This window comes from Geotrypetes seraphini, chromosome 5 (genome assembly GCF_902459505.1).
Source record: "Geotrypetes seraphini chromosome 5, aGeoSer1.1, whole genome shotgun sequence".
NCBI lineage: Eukaryota > Metazoa > Chordata > Amphibia > Gymnophiona > Dermophiidae > Geotrypetes > Geotrypetes seraphini.
In genome coordinates, this window is record NC_047088.1 from 124,018,808 (window position 1) to 124,039,565 (window position 20,758).

A 20,758-nucleotide genomic window follows, 5' to 3' on the forward strand; every position below is an offset into this window, starting at 1 on the left:
CCAGGGGCAAAGGAAACCCCGGAGAAGGGGAGGGTCCTTTACCCAGAGGCAGACAATTCTATCTTGGAGATAATGGAAGCAGTGCTCCCTGACCAGGGCGCAACTGTAGAAGAAACTGAGGCAGAACAAGCAGCCGGAGTTGGATTCCAGTCAGAATCAAGCCAGGACAGCTTTCATTCTCAGGACGTTGAGCATTTTTACACTCAGCAAAGGCTTCCTATTTTAGAGAAACCCGCACAAGTGACTCTAGATTCTTTATGGGATTTGATAGCAAATTTTACCCAAACTATAAGTCCCAATTTCCAATATATAGAAGGGAAATTGATTCAACACACTAGAGAGCTGAAAGATTTAACAACGGATTTAGCTGTCTCAAAGACCACGATTCAAAAGCATGATCAAGAATTGTTAACACTCAAACATGTACAAGAGTCCCTAATCAAAGATAATACTAATCTCAGGAAGAAAGTGAAAATACTTGAAAATAATTCCAGGAATAATAATTTGAGACTTATTAATTTTCCTAGAGTAACCACTGTTACTCCTAGGGAAATGTTAAGGAGATATTTGTCTGAAATATTGCAAGTTTCGGAAGAAACTTTGCCACCATTTACTCAAGTCTATTATTTACCAAATAAAGAAGAGGCTCAATTGCAGTCTAATATATCGAAACAAAGACCACTGAATGTTTCTGAAATTTTAGAAACATCAGATAGTGAGACAGCAGTACCTTCTACTATGGTTGTGACTTTAGCTCTTGCAATGGACAAAGTATGGTTATTGAGACTTTTCTTCAAAAACAAACAGAAAGAGTTTCTTGGATGCAGAGTACAAATGTTTCCTGATTTTTCAAGAGAGACTCAAAAGCGTCGTAGAGAATTTCTACTCTTGAAACCTGTAGTCACTTCACTGGGCACGACATTTTACTTGAGATATCCTTGCAAGTATATTATTTGTTACCGTTCAGTCAAATATGTTTTTTTTTTTTAACCTTATCAATTAACTGCTTTTCTGGCCTCATCTCGACTGGATAAAGAGGAAACAACTATAGCTCAATAATTTATTTAAGCTGCTCCTTAATCTCAGTTTTGTCTGTAATATGTCTAATTTTTATAATTTTCTTTTTCTTTTTCTCGCTTAACGTAATCTTGGATCCTCTTTTGTGGACTTGAGTTGGGTTAGTTGAAATAATTTTCTTAAGTTTATTGTGATCTATTTTGGTAACAAGTTATATTTCACTAACCTACTTTCTGTACAAGTGAATACTTGAAATATACTATTAAAAGATGCATATTTGTTTGTATTGTGCACCCTGGGGTTCCTGGGCATTGGATTTGATATTGTTTGCATCAATAAAAATTGTTTGAACCATAAAACAATAATGCAGTACTCACCATCCTGGTCTAGTTAACTCCTAAGCATTCAGCTTATGTCCCAGGTAAGTCTTATTACACAGTGGCCTCCATAGAATTTGGGCCAAACAGTATTTGGGCCAAACACGAAAACTATATCTTTGCAATGCTGTAGTTCTTCTCTCCTTTGCAGGATTTAAGGAGCAGAAGGTTGGTGGATTTGCCAAATCAGCCCCTTGTCAATGTAAAGAGCAAAAAATAAACCCTCAAAACCTACCACATAGATGTCGGGCAGATTCTGCCCCCAATCTTCAGGGTTTTAACAGCTCCAGGAAGGACATTACTAGTGCTGCCTAACTGCAGCCAAGCCTCTGCTTGCAGTGGCCATCTTGGCTCAAAAAACAACAACTTCCAAACAGCAAAATAAATTACTAGCAATCTTCCTTCCTTTGCAAACAGTCAATTCACTTCTTTAGCAGTGACACTTTTACAAAACATTTCAGCAGCTGAATAATTTCCCAGCAGTAAGACAGTCAACACCCAAAAATTAAAAAAAAAACTTTTCAAAGCAAGCACATAGTCCATTCAGCTTACTTCCATTTCCTCTGGAAGAACAAGCTCTGGCAGAGCATTCCAGTCATAAGAACATAAGAATTGCCACTGCTGAGTCAGATCAGTGGTCCATCATGCCCAGCAGTCCGCACACGCGGAGGCCCTCTGGTCTAAGACCAGCACCCTAACTGAGACTAGCCCTACCAGTGCATGTTCTTGTTCAGAAGAAACTTGTCTAACTTTGTCTTGAATCCTTGGAGGGTGTTTTCCCCTATAACAGCCTCTGGAAGAGCGTTCCAGCTTTCTACCACTCTCTGGGTGAAGAAGAACTTCCTTACATTTGTACGGAATCTATCCCCTTTCAACTTTAGAGAGTGCCCTCTTGTTCTCCCTACCTTGGAGAGGGTGAACAACCTGTCCTTATCTACTAAGTTTATCCCCTTCAGTACCTTGAATGTTTCGATCATGTCCCCTCTCAATCTCTTCTGTTCGAGGGAGAAGAGGCCCAGTTTCTCTAATCTTTCGCTGTACGGCAGCTCCTCCAGCCCCTTAACCATTTTAGTCGCTCTTCACTGGACCCTTTCGAGTAGTACCATGTCATTCTTCACGTACGGCGACCAGTGCTGGACACAGTACTCCAGGTGAGGGCATACCATGGCCCGGTACAGCGGCATGATAGCCTTCTCTGATCTGTTCTTGATCCCCTTCTTTATCATTCCTAGCATTCTGTTTGCCCTTTTTGCTGCCGCTGCACATTGTGTGGATGGCTTCATCGACTTGTCGACTTGACGATCAGAACTTGTCAATCAGAACTCCCAAGTCCCTTTCCTGTATTTGTGCATGACATTTTTGTTACCGACATGCATCACTTTACACTTATCCACGTTGAACCTCATCTGCCATGTTGATGCCCATTCCTCGAACTTGATTATGTCACGTTGCAGATCTTCGCAATCCCCCTGCGTCTTTACTACTCTGAATAACTTCGTATCATCCGCAAATTTAATCACCTCGCTCATCGTACCTATGTCCAGATCATTTATAAAAATGTTAAAGAGCACGGGTCCAAGCACCGAGCCCTGCGGCACCCCACTGGTGACGCTCTTCCAGTCCGAGTATTGTCCATTTACCCCCACTCTCTGTTTCCTATGCTCCAGCCAGTTTTTAATCCACGTGAGTATTTCACACTCAATTCCATGGCTTGCAATTTTTCGAAGTAGTCGTTCATGCAGAACCTTGTTGAATGCCTTCTGAAAATCCAGATATACAATGTCGACCGGATCGCCCTTGTCTATCTGTCTGTATCCACCCTCAAAGAAGTGCAGCAAGTTCGTCAAACACGATCTGCCTTTGCTAAAACCATGCTGACTGGTCCTCATCAGCCCGTGTCTGTCAAGGTGATCAATGATGCTATCCTTTATCAGTAACTCTACCATCTTTCCCGGTACCAAGGTCAGACTTACTGGTCTGTAGTTCCCCGGATCTCCCTTTGAACCTTTCTTGAAGATCAGTGTAACATTCGCCACCTTCCATATCTTTTGGTTCCTGGTTCCTCTGGGATTCTTCCTCTGCCCTCTGGGCTTAGCATTTCCACATCTGCTAGTTCCTGAGAAAGTGGAGGCTCCTCCAACATGGGAGCTTCCCTGGGATGCTGCCTCCTCTGAGACAGCCAGCTTTCTAAATGTTGGAGAGCTGTAGTGCCATGCCCAGCCCTGCGCGGGGGAAGGGCTCTCTGCAGCTGAGGCTGCCTTCCAACCTGTTTGGTCAGCAATTTCAAGCATGGTGTTCTTAAAGGAACCAAACTGTTTTCTCAGGACTATGTTCTAAGTTCTGCCTGAACTCAGCCTGAGCTTTATAATCCTGTTCCTGCTCTGTAGGGACATAATGGTTAGCCCTAACTAGTTTCAGAGGGTGGTTTCTCGGGTTCCTGACTGGAACGGTAGTCGGGCTTGTGACAATATGATAAATCAATTGTAGGCATCTTTAAAAAGAAAACATTTTAAGCTACTCTTGAATTTATCCAAGTTTTGCTCAACTCTAAGGTATAAGGGAAGAGAGTTCCAAATTAAAGGGGCAATAACTGAGAAAATTAGAGAATGATGGGTGCCAATTATTTTTAAGGACGGAACATTAAGGGCTCCTTTTACAAATGTGCGCTAGCATTTTTAGCGCACGCTAGCTGAAAAACTACCACCTGCTTAAAAGGAGCAGCTAGCACACGTGGCATTTTAGGGCTTGTAAAAGGAGCCCTAAGAGAATGTTGTGAGGCTGATCTTAAAGTTCTGGGGGATCATATGGAATTAATAGTCTATCTATAAATGCAGGAGCATTAGTCTGTAGAGTTTTGAAAGTTAGAAGAGCAATTTTATAGGTTATCCGGTGTGGGATAGGCAATCAATGAGCTTTCTCTAACATGATCAAATTTTTTGGAACCCAAGTTGATAAGATATGGCAAAAAGTGTGGACTAGGGTATTTAAATCCACTCGATCGGCAGCAGTCCTACAATCAATTTACATTTTACTGCATTGGTCACATTGGACACCACAGAAAATTGCTAAATTCTCTAATAAAGGCTCCAATCTATGCTGGTCCTGTGGAAAATTTGTAGGCACGCTACCTCACATGATTTATCTATGCCCACATCTTAAATTGTATTGGGAAAAAGTCTGGAACACTATATCCACCATTTTAAACATTAAAGAACCCCTTTACACATTCTGAATCCAATGCCCGTTTGCTTAATATATTACTGTATTGGGTTATAAAGAAAATCTTGCATTGTTGGAAGGACTTATCTAAAGTAGAATTCATCGTATGGTGAATGGTGTACTTTGGAAAGTCAGCACAGTCTGCCAGCCATATGTTTCCAAATGGATTTTCAGGTTCATCAGGCTGCCAAATAGTACAAATTAATATGTGAATAACTTTCAAAAACACCAAAAGCAAGCTTAAGGAATATTTGGAGCATAGAAACACAGCAGAACATCTCTGCTACTCAATGGCCACGGATTTGGACTTGGAGGATGTGTTGCACAGCTTCAGCATCTATGAGACAAACTTTATTTTTCTGTTATATAGAAGATTTTGGACTCCAGTTCGATTACAAAAATTGGATAGCACAAAATCTAATAGATGCTGGTACTATCATCTTGCAATTGAGACACTGGACCATCTTGTATTTTATTGTCCATTGATACTTAATTTCTGGAAGTCAATTTGGGGCAAAATTAATTCTATTTTAGGTGTCCATATTCCATTGTCATATTATATAATTTTATTTGGGACTTCGTTAAAACCTAAAAGTCCAATTGATAAAAATAAAAACAGACTTCTTCATATAATAACTGGGGTGGCCATTCAACTAATCACTAGAAATTAGAAAAATTGGGATCATTTAAATTTTACCTTTTGGTGGGAAACACTTTGCTTAAACTACCATTATGAAAGAATGTTAGCAGAACAATCTGGTAAAAGCAAGAATTTTAAAGGAATTTGGAGATTTGGAATCCATTGGAGTCCTTCGTTAAACAAATTAATGATTTGTAATTTACTAGATTAAGTTTTGATTCCACACACATTCAGGAAGGGAGGGGGAAGGGGGGAAGAGATGGGTAATTTGTTTCAGTAATTTGCAAGTATGTAAATGGTGTTTGTTGAATTCTTTGACTGTACTGTATACTGTCTACACTTTTTGTATGTTTATAAAATCAATAAAGATTTAATTAAAAAAAAAGAAAGACCGTGTGGGTCTACTCCAATTTTTTTGGCTGATTTAGATGCACTAAAAAGTTTGCGTGCAAATGATTTACACGGATGTTCGTCATAATCCCCAACTCTGCCATCCGATGATCGCTGTAAAAGTGACTCACCCATTTGCAGAGCTGTCAGAGGAAGCCCGAACAGCTAAGAGACAGAGGAAAGCCTCCTGCCACTCAGCTGTTCGGGGCAGGAAACCTTTTTTTTTTAAATGGGCACAAATGTACATGTTACACACACACAATATCTGTCCCATTTAAAAAAAAATAAGCACACCCTGCCAATGATAGCTCTCTCTGACTACCCAGCACCACAAACCACCCCCCCCCCTGCACCAGTGAAAATGGCAGGAGGAATATCAACTCCCTCCTGCACCAAAGGCCCACCCCTGTGCCAAACATCCCTCCACTCCCCTCCCCCTTCCCCCTGAAAAAAGGCAGGAGTGATGCCCTCCTACCAACAGAGGTTCCCCGAAACCCCCTGTACCTTTTTAGATAAGTTGGAGCAAGAGGGAAGCTAAGTCCTTCCTGCTCATAGGCCTCTACTGCAATATTGTGGGCCTTTCCTTCCCTGGTGCATCATGTGACTGGCTAAGATACCTAAGGCCCCTCCCCTTGGGCATCCCTCCTGCCATTTTGGGGAAGGGAGGGGATATTTGGGGGGTTCCTGGTGCCGGGGTGGACCTTTGGAGGCAGGAGGGAGAGGACATCCTTCCTGTTAATTTTCTTTTGGGTTCAACAGGGCAGGGCAGGGCATTTCTCCTGCCATTTTCGCTGGGGGGGAGCCATCATTGGCGGAGGGGAGTATTTTTTTTATTTTTTAATGGGACAGATATTGTGCTTGTGTAATATGCACAGCATCTGTGCTCATTAAAAAATAAAGGTTAGACAGGTAAGCAACTGATCTTGACCAGTCATTTTTCTTTTGGATCACTAAAAGTGATCACTTTTTTAGTGCATCGGGAAGCCATGTTAGAGCATCTGACATGGTATTTTAATATTAATCAGCTTATTTGCATGGTTGGATCAGGGAATGAGCAATCGTGCAGAAAACCAGGTGGTGAGCCATTTTCTGCATCGGGTTGGCAAATGTGATCGTCGCTAAAGCTGGTAAAACAGGTTTAGCAACGATCGCTGGCATTAGTACATCTGGGCCCTATAGACTTGTTTGGAATGCTTGGGGGAGGGGTGAGGTAGAGTTAAAATAATAGAGGTGGGACACAGTAGAGATATTTGTATCATGCCTCTGATTTTATTGTCATGGTTGCAATTGCTGTGTTTTAGAAAATGTTAAAATTACATAAATATAAAAATGCACCCAAACATGCACCCCCCAAAATAGTGCCTAAATGGCAAAGAAAATGATTTTTTTGGCCTGCAGGTCTGCTTGGTGCATTATGCTGCTGGTTGGCAACTCCAGGCCCCTTGGATTCATTTATAGCAACATAGAAGACTTTCTTATTAAGAAACATGGATGAGTTGGAACAAAATATTACTAATACTTCTTTTGTGACTATTTCAACTCTAGAATGCTAGGTGGTATAACAATGGGCCTCCAATTCTGTTTTAATTATATGTAGGGTTACCAGATTTTCTGTCTAGAAAATCCAGACCCCTAGATTAGCCCCCAGGCCCGCCCAGTTCCACCCAACCCCGGCCTCTCATGCCCTGGTACCTCCTCCAATCCTGCCTTGGTACTGCCCCAGCCCCACCCCCCCACTGCCTGCTCTCATCGGTCAGGACATCCGCACATATGCAGATGCATCGCGATGATGTCATGCGCACGTATGCATGCTACATCACCACATTGTATCTGTGCATGCGCAGATGCTCTACTATGCAAAGGAAAGCTTTTCAAAACCCAAAGTACCGGATTTTGAAAAGTTGTCCAGACCCCCGGACATGTCCTCAAAAGGAGGACATGTCCAGGAAATCCGGATATCTGGTAACCCTAGTTATATGACCTGCCAATACGGATAGATTGGTGCTGTTACATGATTTTACCCAATATAGAAGATCCAGACTGACTCCATCATCTCAAAAGGATATGTAAGCTATAGTAAAGGCAGCATTACAGATAAGCAGCCTCTATTTGACTGACTGGGGCCTTCCCACTTATCTGCTATGTTACTCTGGCCCATAGGCTTTCTAATGTCATGAGATATAGTTTTCCTTAGTCTTCTCAGTCAAAGTGTGTACCCTTATTTCTGTGCCAGTGCCCTCTTCACTGGCAAGATGGGTGTCTGCCAGGCTGACATCTGTTGTTTTTTTAGGCCATAATGCTGAAATAATAAACAGCTCTGTAAAGTACCTCTAGTTGACTTGTGCTGGGATTGACACATTTCTTTTTCCTAGTGAGAGATCGGCAACTTTCTCTTTGCCTTATGAATTATTCCTGCAGCTTCACCTCTTATTTCTTTAAGCTGGCACAATATCTATGGCAACCACTGGATACAAGGCCCTGCTTGCCTTGGATTTGCCTTATGCAGGTTTAGCTTTGACACTTAGGCCCAGATTCTATAAACGGTGTCCTGATTGTAGGCAGTGGTAGGGGTCCTACCGCTGTCTAACCAGCCAATTGGGATGCAAGTTTTTAGACAAAAAAGCTCCCCAGGCAGGCCGCCTACATTAGAGGTGCCTCTGTGAACCTAGGGAGGTGCGCAAGCCTGCCTAAGCTTGCCTAAGGCTAGGCGCAGGCGTGGTTTGGCCCGGAAGTAGCCTTAGGCGGACCTAGGCCAGCAAGAGACGCGTACAATGTAGGCCAGCAAAATGCTGGCTTACCCTGTAAGTAGTAGACGTCACTGCTGAGCTTATCGCTGTAAGGGATCTCCTTGCTGTGATAAGTTTAGCGGCTGCAACAGTGGCCGCCAGTCCCCCCACCCTGAACGAATGCAGCAGGAGAGATGCCCAATCCCTCCTGCACAGAACCCCACCCCCCAAACGAAAGTGGCAGGAGGGATGTCCAATCCCTCCTGCCGGAAACCCATCATCCCCCCCAGTAGATTGTCAGCAGTAGGGTGTCCAATCCCTCCTGTTGGAAACCCCTACCCCCTGTAGATCGCCAGCAGGAGGGATGTCCAATCCCTCCTGCTGGAACCCCCTGTAGATAGAACTGCCCCCCACCCCTACTAGAACCCCCATACCCCCTTCCCTGCCCCCTCTAACCTGTTATGATAGTTGGCCGGATTGGTCTTCACTCCATCCATCCAGCAGGCCCGCCCCCGTCGAAATGAGACGGGCCTGCCCCATCCAAGTGTATTGTGGGATACACCAGGGAGGGGCCTAAGGTCTGATTGGTCAAGGTGCCTAAGGCCCCACCCATAGGAGGGGCATTAGGCATGGGTCAACGGGAATCTTTGGTTGGCCCAGGTGCCTAAGGCCCCTCCTATGGGCAGGGCCTTAGGCACCTGGGCCAATCAGGCCTTAGGCCATCCCCGGTGCATCCCACAATGAAGGGATGGTGAGGAGATGGGGATGAAAATGCAGGGATGGTGAGGAGATGGGGATGAACTTTTTTGTCCATGTGTCACTCTCTATATAATGCTAAACTTTCCAGAATCTTCACAAGGCAGCAACTAAACCTCCCCAAAATAGCTCTCATTAATCATATAAATAGTCTGTGTATGATATGGTAGCAAACAAAAATTTTGACTGAGAAATTATTCTGTCTCATCTATATGGAGAGAAGTCTCAATGTTCTTTGCATTTTTAAACATTTCCACCATATGTGCCATTGATACACTTAAAGAAAGTATTTTGGTGCAAAACAGTTGTTGGAATGAAAAGATTTGACCTATTACGATCTCTGAATTCTCCCGCAAGTTTCACTAGCACTAGCTGTGACTAATCACTTGCCTTTACATGTCTAAAACCAATTTAATAAAATAATTACCTTTATGATAATCATTTTTACCTTTGTACAACCCATATGAAATGGCACTGCTCACTATCTCATCCCCTGCTTCTTCAATTTTGATAATTGTCAGCAGATGCAGGTTTTCCATAATTTCTTTGATCTGTAAAATAAAATCAAGTATTCAAGTAAATTAAGTATTTTTATTTATTTATTTAGATTTTTATCCCGTCCTCCCAGTAGTTCAGAACGGTTTACAAGTAAACATTCACAATGGAGTGAATTGGACATACAAGATTATACAGTAGATTTAAATTCTTGGACATACGAAACTGTGCAACAGTTTACATATAGGTACTATACAGCAAATTAAGAACAGTAGTTTAAATATAAGTAGTTTAGTTTAGATACAAGTTATTTGAGTATAGGCTGAGAGTGGAAATTTAGGCAGAAGACTGGAATGGAGAAAGAAGGGTAGAGGTGGGGTTTAAGGGGGTTGGGTGAAGATTGAGGGTGACCTTTAGTTGAAGAGGAGGGTATTTACCATTTTACGGAATGTCATTAGTGAGTTCTGTAGTCTGAGTTGAGGGGGGAGTTGGTTCCAGAGTTGGGGAATGAAGTGGTTGTAGGAGCGTTTGTGGGCAGTTTCTGAGAGGAGGGACCTTCCGGGAAGAATGCATAAACGTATCTCCGTTTCTGAGCGGAGGGTGCGGGTGGGGATGTAGATGGGTAGCTTGGATTTTATGTAGGAGGGGGTGGTGGCATAAATTATTTTGTGTGCTATTGCCAGGGCCTTGAATGCACAGTGTTAGCTAATTGGGAGCCAATGTTCAGCGCGGAGTGCTGGAGAAATGGGATCATGGTAGTTGAGGCTGTGTAGGAGGCGGATAGCTGCATTTTGGACCTGTTGGAGGCGCTTGAGATCTTTTTTGGTTATTCCATTAAATAGGGAGTTGCAGTAATCCATTCTGGAGAGGACATATTGTCACACCCCCGTACCGGATTGTCAGAATGGCTACCGGGAAATGTGCAAAACACAGTCACTGGCGTGCCTTCACGGGTTGAAGGCCCTGCTGGTGCTAATGTGAGGAGCAAAAATAAAGTTCAGAACAGCCTGGTTCTCCTCAGAATAATAAGTCTTTAATGCCTAACCCAGCTTCCTTCAGCCAGGTGGCTAATGCTTTAAAGGTAAAGGCAAAAACAAAAGAAACAAATGCAAACAGGACTTAGTCCTACATGAGACTCCACTCAGCCTTTCCTCAGGTAAATATTACAGTCCTTAATCAGCTTGTTCACAAAAGAAAAGAACAACTGCAAAAATAGGAGCACATAGACTAGCACAGTCTTTGTAGCAGTCAATCATAAAAGTTCATTGCCTTCAATAAATCACACTGTAGTTGCCTAGCTTCAATCAGGCCTCTCCAACCAGCTTCAATTAACTGGTGGAGATGGGGAATTGCTGAATCCACAATTAAACGCTGCCAATACTGGCCCCACAATCCCAACCCGAGGATCTTCTGTGGATTCTCCCCACAATTCCCACTAACATTCAGTGGCACAGTTCTCCAAACAGAGGAAAGAAAAACAAAACATACTTCCTCTGAAAGATTGCACAGTCCCTTTGTAGTGAGCTTGGTAAGGCTCACTCTTCCAGCACAAGTCCCAGCATTCAAAAACAAAACACAGTCAGCAATTCAAAAAGCGAAAATCATACTTAGCTTTGTTCCATAGGCACCTCCTCAGGTTCCAGGTAAGTGTCCATATCTTCCTGTGTTTGAGCGCAGACCGGCTGGTTCACTAAGGGGACAGCTTCCAAGTCTTCCATTTCGATCTCATTTGTTGGCCAAGAGTCTCCTTCCATTGCTGGATCCAGACTGACTCTTCCAAGCTTGCTCTGCTGGCTTTTTCCAGACCTGAGAAAGCCACGCCCTAACCTGAGTGGGGGATGGGCTGGCTTTTGCTGAGCCTTCTGCTGCTACTCAATTAGCCTCAGCAGCTGAGTGCTAGCATGACTAGGAGCCTGCCTGCTAGGGTGCATTTTGCTAGGGGCTGCTTTAGGCTTAGAGAAGTTAATAAACTCAGCCTGCTTCCCCTCCCCCCAGGGCTCCTGCTCTTGGGCACTCTCATAAGGGCTAGAGTCTTGCTGTCTGCTGTTAGAAGGGCTGCCACATTGATCAGCTCTCCTAAAGGTTAGGGGTTTTTGTCCTTTTCCTGGCACAAACCTAACTCCAGTGCCGGGTTTGTGACAATATGCGTAGAGGAGTTGGGCTAGGTCAGGTGTGGAGATGTAGGGTTTGATCCTTCTCAGTTGGCGGAGGTAGTAGAAGGAGGTAGAGACTACTTGGGATATGTGGGTGGATAGTGATATGTGTCCGTCTAAGGTTACTCCTAGGCTGCGTACTTGATCTGTTGCCGTTAGTAGAGTGGAGTCCCATGATAGTGTTGGGCGTGTGTATTTGGTGTTTTTTTTCCTTATCCATAAGAGTTCGGTCTTAGAGGCGTTCAGTTGTAGTTTGTTGTTTGTTATCCAGGTTTTCATGTCAGAGAGGCAGTGTTGGAGGTTAGCAATTTGGGACGATCAGTTTTCACCTAGAGGGAGGAATAGCTGGATGTCATCGGCATAGGAGTGGATTTTAATGTTGTACTTTTGCGCTATATCAATGACAGGTCTGATGTAGAGGTTGAATAGGAGGGGGGATAGAAGGGTGCCTTGGGGAACGCCATATTTGATAGGCTTGGTGTTAGATTTGTGCATCCCTAGTAGGACAGTTTGGGTCCTTTGGTGGAGGAAGGAGGTGAACCATTGGAGGGCAGAGTCCTTGATTCCAAGGTTATAGAGTCTGGATATGAGGAGGTGGTGGTCGACCATGTCAAAGGCAGCACTGAGGTCAAGTAGGACTAGTAGGGCATCGCTGCCTTTGTTGAGTATTGACCAGCTGTCATCGATGATATCTAGGAGTATTGACTCTGTGCTGTGGCCTGTTCGGAAGCCGGATTGAGCAGGGGACAGGGCCGCTTGTTCTTCTATGAAAGGGTGTAGTCGGCGGAGCACAATTCGTTCTAGGAGTTTGGAGACAAATGGGAGGTTGGAGACCGGGCGATAGTTGCCGGGTTTGTTAGGATCAAGGGTGGGTTTTTTAAGAGTGGGTTTGATAATAGCTGATTTCCAGCTGAGTGGAACTGTCCCTGTGGAGAGGGAGGTGTTAATGATGGGGTGGATGGATTCTGCCATGGCGTCTTCTGTGGACAGTAGGAGGCTGGATGGGCAGGGATCGAGGATGGTGTTGGAGGGTTTGAGTTCTCTCAGGGTTTCGAGAACCTTGGCCATATCAAATTGGGGGAGAGTGGTAGAGGATGGGGTATTTGGGTTAGGCTGGGGATGTGCAGGAGTGGGGTTGGTGTTAGTGTCAAGATTGTTGCGAATGGTTTGTACTTTGTAAACAGGAAGTTCCATCCAATCAACCTGGTAATTCATTCAAGATTCTTGGTCCTTAATGAATTTAATAAAACAGCTTTCTTTTTCCTATTATTATTATAAAGCCATTCTGGTCCTTACTAGCAGATATCTGTTTACTGTGGGTCAGCAGTCACCTTCCTTATCCTGCACACTTTGCATGTCTGTATTTTCAGGGCACAAAGGCTATATTTGTCTTCCCATGACTTCTTATTGGTGGGGCTTGTGTCTGACAAAATTACTGAATCTGCCCCAGGCCCCTTTTCATTAGGGGACCACTGCAACTAGGAAATAGAAAACAAATAATCATAAAAAATAATAATAAAAATTTTAATCACCCCATTCATAAAAATATACATAAATAACAAAACATAAAGCAAGATGAATGTCTGCTATCGAACTGTTGTTTATTGAGAAGCTATATTCTTGTTTTGGACATCTGAAAACATTGCATGGACATTCAAATCCCAACTTTACAAAGGCAGGATATGGATGTCCAAGGCAGTATGTACATATAGCAAAGGGGCATGGTCTGGGGGGACTAGTCCGGGCCCAAACTATGGATGTCCAACTCTGATCACTGAAGAGGAAGGGACATTCAAGTCTATAAAAATGGATACCTATATTTAGACCTGTTACTTGTCATATCCAGGTTACAGAAACATAAGACATAAGAATAGCCATACTGGGTCAAACCAATGCTCCATCTAGCCTAGTATCCTGTTTCTAACAGTGGCCAATCCAAGTTATAAGTACCTGGCAAAATCCCAAATAGTAGCAAGATCCCATGTTACCAATCCCAGGACAAGCAGAGACTCAATAGCAGACAAATCTGATTAATTTCTTTGACTGGGTGACCAGATAGTTGGATCGAGGGAGAGCACTAGATATGGTGTATTTAGCAATGCCTTTGACACATAAATGACTAATAAACTGAGTGTCCTCATTAGAAACATAGAATCATAGAAGATGATGGCTGATAAGGGCCATAGCCCATCAGGTCTGCCCACTCTACTGACCCACCCCCAAGTCTACTATCCTAGGGATCGCACTCCTGGTGACAGGTTCTCTTGGATTAACCCTCTAAGGGATTCCACATGGGCATCCCATTTGCTCTTAAATTCTTGCACGCTGTTTGCCTCGATCACCTGCACCGGGAGCTCGTTCCAGGGATCAACCACTCTCTCGTTGAAGAAATATTTCCTGGTGTTCCCATGAAATTTCCTGCCCCTGAGTTTGAGCGGATGCCCTCTTGTGGCTGAGGGTCCTTTGAGAAAGAGAATCTCTTCTTCCATCTCGATATGGCCAGTAATATACTTAAACGTCTCGATCATGTCTCCTCTCTCCCTACGTTCCTCGAGTGAGTACAGCCGCAAATTTTTCAGCCTTTCCTCGTACGATAGATCCTTGAGCCCCAAGACCATCCTGGTGGCCATCCGTTGCACCGACTCTACTCTCAGCACATCTTTTCGGTAGTGTGGCCTCCAGAATTGCACACAGTATTCCAAATGAGGTCTCACCATGGTTCTGTATAATGGCATTATGACTTCAGGCTTCCAGCTGACGAAACTCCTGTGGATACAACCTAACAACTGTCTTGCCTTAGATGAAGCCTTCTCCACATGATCAGCAGTTTTCGTGTCTGCGCTGATGATCACTCCCAAGTCTCGTTCTGTTGAAGTTCTAGCTAAGTTCACCATTCAAGGTGTAAGTTCTGCACGGATTTCTGCTGCCGAGGTGCATGATCTTGAATTTCTTAGCATTGAAGCCCAGCTGCCAGGTCAAGGACCAAAGCTCCAACAAATGTAGGTCCTGTGTCATACTATCGGGTGAACTGCCATCTCTCACTATATTGCATAGTTTGGCTTCATCAGCGAATAATGTTATCTTACCTTGAAGCCCCTGAGTTAGGTCCCCTATGAATATGTTAAAAAGGAGCGGGCCCAAGACTGAGCCCTGCGGTACTCCACTGGTCACCTCCGATGTTTTAGAGAGGGTACCGTTAACTACCACCCTCTGAAGTCTGCCACTCAGCCAGTCATTGATCCATGTAGTTAGTGTTTCTCCCAGCCCCATTGATTTCATCTTGCTCAACAGCCTGTGATGCGGGACACTATCGAAAGCTTTGCTGAAGTCTAGGTATACGATGTCCACGGATTCTCCCAAGTCTAGCTGTTTTGTTACCCAGTCAAAGAAGCTGATGAGATTGGATTGGCAGGACCTACCCTTGGTGAATCCAAGTTGACTGGGATCTCGTAGATTCTCCTCATCCAAGATTGCGTCTAATTTACGTTTGATTAGTGTTTCCATGAGTTTGCATACTATTGATGTGAGACTCACCGGTCTGTAGTTTGCAGCCTCTGCCCTGCAACCCTTTTTGTGCAGTGGAACGACGTTAGCTGTTTTCCAGTCTATGGGGACTCTCCCCGAACTTAGGGAGAGATTGAAGAGTCCTGACAGCGGTTCTGCCAGGACATCACACAGCTCACTGAGCACCCTGAGGTGTAGATTGTCCGGTCCCATGGCTTTGTTCACCTTGAGTCTTGCCAGTTCGTAGTAGACGTCACCAGGTGTGAACTCGAAATTCTGAAACGGGCCTTGCCTGCAACTGCGGACCATGCCCCGGTGCCTCACAGGTGAAGACCGAGCAGAAGTATTCATTCAGTAGTTCTGCTTTATTGGAATCTGATTCTGCGCAGTTCCCATCTGGTTTTCTAAGGCGTACTATCCCGTCTGTGTTCTTTTTCCTATCACTAATATACCTGAAGAAGGATTTGTCCCCTTTCTTCATGTTCTTTGCCAGAGTCTCTTCCACTCAAAGTTTGGCCTCCCTGACTGCCGTTTTGACTGCTGCAGATCTCACCCTATGTTCTAGTTTAGCTTCCCTAGTCGTTTGTAGGAAATAAATGCTTTTTTCTTCTCCTTGACGAGGTGCGAGATTTCTGCGGAGTACCATTGGGGTTTGTTGTTTCTCCACCGTTTGTGTACTGATTTAATGTAGAGGCTTGTCGCTTCATATATGGTAGATTTCAGGGATGACCACATAGCTTCCACATTATCCACATAGCTTAGTTCTGCAGTGTCCGGTGGATGAAATCTCCCATGCGTTCGAAGTCAGTGCCTCGGAAGTTGAGTACTTTTGTTTTCATGTTTGATCTAGGGAAACCTTTCCTGAGGTAGAACCACACCATGTTGTGGTCGCTGGAGGCTAGCGTATCTCTTACTGAGACCTTCGAGACGCTATCCCCGTTGGTGAGTACCAGGTCCAGGATTGCCTGGGCCCTAGTGGGTTCCAATACCATTTGTTTGAGTTGTGCTCCCTTTATGGATGTTAACAGTCTCCTGCTGCTGCTGGTTGTTGCTGAGTATGAGTTCAGGAAAGGGTACAAAAAAAATAGAACAAAAAACCCAGTGTGGATAACAAATGCAGTGAAAAAGGCGATAAGTGACAAGAAAGCATCGTTCAAAAAATGGAAAAAGGACCAAACAAAGGACAACCAAAAGGAGCACAAAGAACACCAAAGGGAGTGTCACCGAGTGGTTAGGAAAGCAAAAAGAGAATATGAAGAGAGACTGGCGGGGGAAGCAACAAACTTCAAATCATTCTTCAGGTATGTTAAGGGGAAGCAACCAGCAAGGGAGGAAGTGGGACCCTTGGATGATGGAGACAGAAAGGGAGTGGTAAAAGAGGAAAAAGATATAGCTGACAAGTTAAATGAGTTCTTCACGTCAGTCTTCACGAGGGAAGACACAACCAACATTCCGGAACCCGAAGAGATCGTAAATGGAGATCAGGATGATAAGCTGGTCCAACTAGAGGTAAGCCAAGAGAATGTCCTCAGGCAGATAGACAGGCTAAAGAGCGACAAATCGCCAGGTCCGGACGGCATTCACCCAAGGGTACTCAAGGAACTAAGGAACGAAATAGCAGAACCACTTCGACAAATATGCAACCTATCGTTAAAAACTGGAGAGATCCCGGAGGACTGGAAAATAGCAAATGTCATGCCCATCTTCAAGAAAGGTTCAAGGGGTGACCCAGGAAACTACAGGCCGGTGAGCTTGACCTCGGTCCCGGGAAAGATGATGGAAGCGCTGATTAAGGACAGCATCTGTGAACACATCGAAAACAATAGAGAGCTAAAGTCGAGTCAACATGGCTTCTGCAAGGGTAGGTCATGCCTCACAAACTTTTTGCACTTCTTTGAGGGGATAAACAGCCAGCTGGATAAAGGGGAATCTATAGACATCATTTACCTTGACTTCCAAAAAGCCTTCGACAAGGTACCACACGAAAGACTGCTTAAGAAGCTATGGAACCACGGGGTGCAAGGGGAGGTCCACCGATGGATCAAAAACTGGCTGGCAGACAGGAAACAGAGGGTTGGAGTAAAGAGCCATTACTCAGACTGGCAATGGGTCACGAGCGGAGTTCCGCAGGGGTGCTGGGACCGCTCCTGTTCAATATATTCATTAATGACCTGGAGGCGGGAACAAAATGTGAGGTTATTAAATTTGCGGATGACACCAAACTATACAGCAGGGTTAAAACCACGGCAGACTGCGAAGATCTCCAAAAGGATCTGACGACACTGGAAGAGTGGGCCAAAAAGTGGCAAATGAGCTTCAACATAGGGAAATGCAAGGTCATGCATGTAGGGAAAAAGAACCCGATGTTCACTTACAAAATGGGGGGATCACTGCTAGGGGTAAGTAACCTTGAAAGAGACCTGGGAGTGATGGTAGACACAACATTGAAGGCGTCGGCACAGTGCGCCACAGCCTCAAGGAAAGCAAACAAAATGTTGGGTATCATTAAAAAGGGTATCACAACCAGGACGAAGGAAGTCATCCTGCCACTGTATCATGCAATGGTGCGCCCGCATCTAGAATACTGTGTCCAGTACTGGTCGCCGTACCTCAAGAAGGACATGGCAGTACTTGAGGGACTCCAGAGAAGAGCAACTAAGCTGATAAAGGGTATGGAAAATCTCTCATATACTGACAGACTAAAAAAGTTGGGGCTGTTCTCCCTGGAGAAGCGATGACTTAGAGGAGACATGATAGAAACCTTCAAGATCCTGAAGGGCATAGAAAAAGTAGACAGGGACAGATTTTTCAAATTATGGGGAACCACAAGTACAAGGGGGCACTCGGAGAAATTGAAAGGGGACAGGTTTAGAACAAACGCTAGGAAGTTCTTTTTCACCCAGTGGGTAGTGGATACATGGAACACACTTCCGGAGGCTGTGGTAGGCAGGAGCACGTTACAGGGCTTCAAAGAAGGTTTGGATAGGTTCCTAGGGGACAAAGGGATTGAGGGGTACAGATAGGAGTAGAGGTAGGTTATAGAAATAGTCATAGACCACTGCTCAGGCAATAGGCCTGATGGGCCGCCGCGGGAGCGGACCGCTGGGTGAGATGGACCTCTGGTCTGCCTCAGCGGAGGCAACTTCTTATGTTCTTATGGCAATGAAGGGAAGTTGGAAAGAGAAAGGGAGAGAATTGGACTTGGGGATGAAAGAAGGGAGGGAGGAAAAAATGTTTGATCTGGGGGTGGAAAGGAAAGAGATGCAGCATCTTTTTTCCCTCTCTCCCTCCCACCTATTGTTCAGCATCAAGGAGAGAGAGAACAGAAAAGAGAGGGAGAGATGATGAACCATGGGGAGAGAGGATGAAAGATGGACCCATAGGAGGAAAGAGATGTGGGATAAGAAGATGCTAGGGGAAGGAGAGAAAGGGAAAGGGAGATATAGCCTGACAAGAAAGGGAGGGTGATTCTGGAAGTATTAAGCCATATGGGAGAGGTCAAATAGCATAAGAACATAAGAATTGCCGCTGCTGGGTCAGAACAGTAGTCCATCCTGCCCAGTGGCCCTCCAGTCAAAGACCAGTGCTCTAAATGAGTCCACTCTCACTTGCGTATGTTCCAGTTTGGCAGGAACTTGTCCAACTTTGTCTTGAAACCCTGGAGGGTGTTTTCCCCTATAACAGACTCCGGAAGAGCGTTCCAGTTTTCCATCACTCTCTGGGTGAAGAAGAATTTCCTTACATTTGTACGGAATCTATCCCCTTTCAACTTTAGAGAGTGCCCTCTCATTCTCCTTACAATGGAGAGGGTGAACAGTCTGTCTTTATCTACTAAGTCTATTCTTTTTGGTATTTTGAACGTTTCGATCAAGTTCCCTCTCAGTCTCCTCTTTTCAAGGGAGAAGATGCCCAGTTTCTCCAATCTCTCACTGTAAGGCAACTCCTCCAACCCCTTAACCATTTTAGTCGCTCTTCTCTCGACCCTTTTGAGTGTCCTTCTTCATGTACGTGTCCTTCTAGGTGAGAGTGTATCATGGCCTGATACAGAGGCATGATAACCCTCTCTGATCTGTTCGCGATCCCCTTCTTAATCATTCTTAGCATTCTGTTCGCCCTTTTTGCCACCGCCGCACATTGTGCAGACAGCTTCATCGACTTGTCAATCAGAACTCTCAAGTCTCTTTCCTGGGAGGTCTCTCCAAGTACCGCCCCAGACATCCTGTATTCGTGCATGAGATTTTTGTTACTGACATGCATCACTTTACACTTATCCACATTGAACCTCATTTGCCATGTCGATGCCCATTTCTCAAGCTTGATTATGTCACGTTGTAGATCTTCACAATCCCCATGTGTCTTCACTACTCTAACTTCGTATCGTCCTCAAATTTAATCACCTCACTCGTCGTACTAATTTCCAGATCATTTATAAAGATGTTGAAGAGCATGGGTCCAAGCACTGAGCCCTGTGGTACCCCACTGGTGAAGCTCTTCCAGTCCAAGTATTGTCCATTTACCCCCCACTCTCTGTTTCCTATGCTCCAGCCAGTTTTTGATCCATATGAGTATTTCACCCTCGAATCAGGACTCACAATTTTCCGAAGTAGTCGTTCATGCCTTGTCGAATGCCTTCTGAAAACCTAGATATACAATGTTGACCAGGTCATCCTTGTCTATCCGCCTGTTTACTCCCTCGAAAAAGTCCAGCAAGTTCATCAGACAAGACCTGCCTTTGCTGAAACTGTGCTGATTGGTCTTCATCAGACCATGTCTGTCAAGGTGATCAATGATGCGGTCATTTATCAGTACCTCTATCATCTTTCCCGGTACCGAGGTCAGACTCACCGGTCTGTAGTTTCCTGGATCTCCTCTCGAACCCTTTATGAAGATCAGCGTAAGATTTGCCACCTTCCAATCTTCCAGAATCTTTCCCGATTTGATCGGCAAGTTGGCTATTAGTTGAAGCAGTTCAGCTATAGTCTCTTTCAGTTCCTTGATGACCCTCAGATGGATGCCATCCGGTTCCGGGGATTTATCACTCTTTAGCCTATCAATCTGCCTGTATACCTCTTCTAGACTGACCATCAGCCCTGTCAGTTTCCCGTCTTCATTTCCAGCATAGAGTCTGATGGGTTCCGGTATGTTGCGTATATCCTCTTCGGTAAATACAGATGCAAAAAAATGTGTTCAATTTGTCGGCGATTTATTTATCTTCCTTTAGCACTCCCTTTATTCCATGGTCATCCAATGGACCCACAGCTTGCTTTGTGGCTTGTTTCCCCTTAATGTATCGAAAGAACGGCTTGAAGTTTTTCACCTCCTTGGCTATTTTTTCCTCATAGTCTCTTTTGCCCACTTTTACTGCCTTATGGCACCTGCATTGATATTGTTTGTGCTTATTCCAGTTTTCGTCCGATATTGACCTTTTCCATTCCTTAAATGAAGTTTTCTTGTCTCTGATCGCTTCCTTCACCTCTACAG

The 20,758-nt window shown here is 44.5% G+C and overlaps 1 protein-coding gene across 1 annotated transcript in view; it reads right to left on the bottom strand.

The window, feature by feature from the left end:
* TRPM8 (transient receptor potential cation channel subfamily M member 8) overlaps positions 1 to 20,758 on the bottom strand; it is a 2,182,726-nt gene that overhangs the window by 1,332,372 nt on the left and 829,596 nt on the right. Inside the window, 1 exon segment of the mRNA XM_033944097.1 lies at positions 9,574 to 9,676. Coding sequence (XP_033799988.1) covers positions 9,574 to 9,676 — 103 coding nt within the window.